Source organism: Fukomys damarensis, unplaced genomic scaffold (genome assembly GCF_012274545.1).
Source record: "Fukomys damarensis isolate Sample0158 unplaced genomic scaffold, DMR_v1.0_HiC HiC_scaffold_21, whole genome shotgun sequence".
Lineage (NCBI taxonomy): Eukaryota > Metazoa > Chordata > Mammalia > Rodentia > Bathyergidae > Fukomys > Fukomys damarensis.
In genome coordinates this window covers 3,655,054-3,657,309 of record NW_022900933.1, presented here as the reverse complement: position 1 = coordinate 3,657,309, position 2,256 = coordinate 3,655,054, and the positions used below count along the sequence as shown (strand labels likewise).

The following is a 2,256-nucleotide window of genomic DNA, read 5'->3' as shown; positions in this document are numbered from 1 at the left end:
GCTCGGCTCACCTGGGCCTCCAGGCGCGCTCGGCGTTCCTCGTCCTCTTTCCTCTTTCTCAGGTTCTCGTTCTCTTGTTTGGCTTCCGACACAGCTTGGAGAAACTGATCGAAAATGCCGAAGAACTCGTCCGGCTGCATTTTGCCAGCCTCCTCCCCAAAGTGCTTCACGGCCTTAGTAAACTAGAGGAAGACAGAAGATGGTCAGCACCCTAAGAGACTGCGTGACCGAAAGGAAACCCCTGCAGCAGGCCCATAGCTCAACCCGAGTCAGAACAGGACGGGTTCGGGAGCTTACATGGATCTAGCAAGCAATTTGAAAGCAGGAAGTTAGAACCTGGGTCCTTGCAGGCAGTGGAACCACTGAGCTAAATCTCCAGTGAAAGCAGAAATTTTAATACTTCTCAACTTTTGAAACGGTTCATTCCGGGCTACCTCATTTCAGCTTTACATCTGTGATTACCTCCTCTAACTTTTTATTAGCTGAACAACAGTGAAAATGAGAAAGCAAACATCGTATAGCAGAACACCCAAGATACAAAAACCAACAGCAAACTCAGCAGGGTGGGAAACCTTGTTCTTGCTGTTTTGCTTTGAAGTAGTTTAATAGCATTTATTGGTGCCATATGGTAAATACTGAAAGCAAATGGGACTCCGTGCATCTTGGCCGTGTTTCCAATCATAACTAATGTTAGCATTGTTACGGTATTTTCCTGGGCCCTAACCGGAAAACGGTGACTGATGATGGAATCGAAGCAACTCAAGAGTTTTGATTAAAGAATATTTCACTCCAACTTTTAATGATTTTTTAAAAAAACAGACAAAATGCAACATAATAAGGGTATATTAAAAAAATTAAAATATAGAATAACGCTCAGTGGCACCACTGCCTGCCTCGCAAGCAAAAGATCCTGACTTTGATCCCTGGTACCAAAAAAACCCAGCAGAATAACAAAATAGTATATCCCATCCATCTGTCTATTTTTTTCCTGTTTCTCCACTGTTTCTGCTCGATGCTGCAGTGGTTATCTTTAGAGCTCGCCCCAGTGTTGCTGCAGCTGTCTCGGATCCTGAGCACCCAGCCAGCACCCAGGCCCTCAGGCCGCCCTCAGGCCGCCGGGACCGCACTTCCTCTGGGAAGACTGCGTGCTGGCTGCCCGCAAGCCCTACAGACAGTGTTCCGAACGTCACAGACACGTGGACTCTCTCTCCATAGCCTAATCAACTACTTTCAACTGCCCAGACTTACTGCCTGCAGATTTAGGCCAAGACACATTTTTGCAGTCCTCCTGAATACAACAGTTTCTACTTGATCTTAACTTCCTTATATTACTATTTTTCTTACTATTATTTAAATTACTATTATGTCTTTACTACATTGTTACGTTTTTCTAATTTTCAGTAATAGTATATAAAGGCAATGTTTTCAATATTCTTTAACAAAATTAAGTTAGACATATTTACATATATTTTAAAATTATTACTTGATATTATTTCATATAATATATGTTTTTAAAACCACTTTTTGCTTTTCTGTGCAGTTCTCAATTTTTACTGATTTGGAAATCTTTCATTGCAAAAGTGAGCTCTTTGGGGAAAAAAGACAATATTCTTCACAGCACATTACAGTACTTCACATTACAGTACTCTACTTGTTCCATGGTTTTATAAGCTAATTTCTGAAACTTCTGGTATGAACAAAAGAGCAATAAACAGGCTACAACTGAGTTTCTAAAACATTCAAGTTTGTGTATTTAAAACCAAGCTGAGGGCTGGGAATTTAGCTCAGTGGTGCCGCCGCCTGCCTCGCAAGTACAAGGTCCTGAGTTTGATCCCCAGTCCAAAAAAAAAAAAAAAGCCAAGCTGAATGATTTTCTTATCTAGGAATTCTAGTGATGATGAAGTCGTGTATATTTTAATCTTAGAAATCAGAAAGAAACCAGGGCCAGATTAACGTTCTCACACAAAATAAAACACATCCAGTTGATTCTTATGTTTGAGCTCCCTGCTGAAATAAATACAATGTTGGGACATCAGGGAAGGGGCTGAGTACCTCTGCGAAGTACTTACTCCAGAATGGGGAGGCCCACCTGAGACATGGATGGGCTTGTCCTGAGGAGGTCTGAACCATGGCCGTGACCCTGGGTGACTGATTTCCACTGTGGGACATCAGCAGTTGGACCTCTGATGGCAGTCATTTGAACCTCTATTGTGTGCACATGTATGCATATGGGAGAAGAGAGAGGGAGGGAGAGGG

General features: G+C 42.4%; 1 protein-coding gene across 8 annotated transcripts in view; it reads right to left on the bottom strand.

The window, feature by feature from the left end:
* Positions 1–2,256, bottom strand: part of Daam1 (dishevelled associated activator of morphogenesis 1) — a 167,160-nt gene that overhangs the window by 3,609 nt on the left and 161,295 nt on the right. For all 8 annotated transcript variants that reach the window (XM_010611204.3, XM_010611205.3, XM_010611197.3 and 5 more), the window contains one exon: positions 12–182. In XM_010611204.3, coding sequence (XP_010609506.1) covers positions 12–182 — 171 coding nt within the window. The remainder of the gene's footprint in view (positions 1–11; positions 183–2,256) is intronic.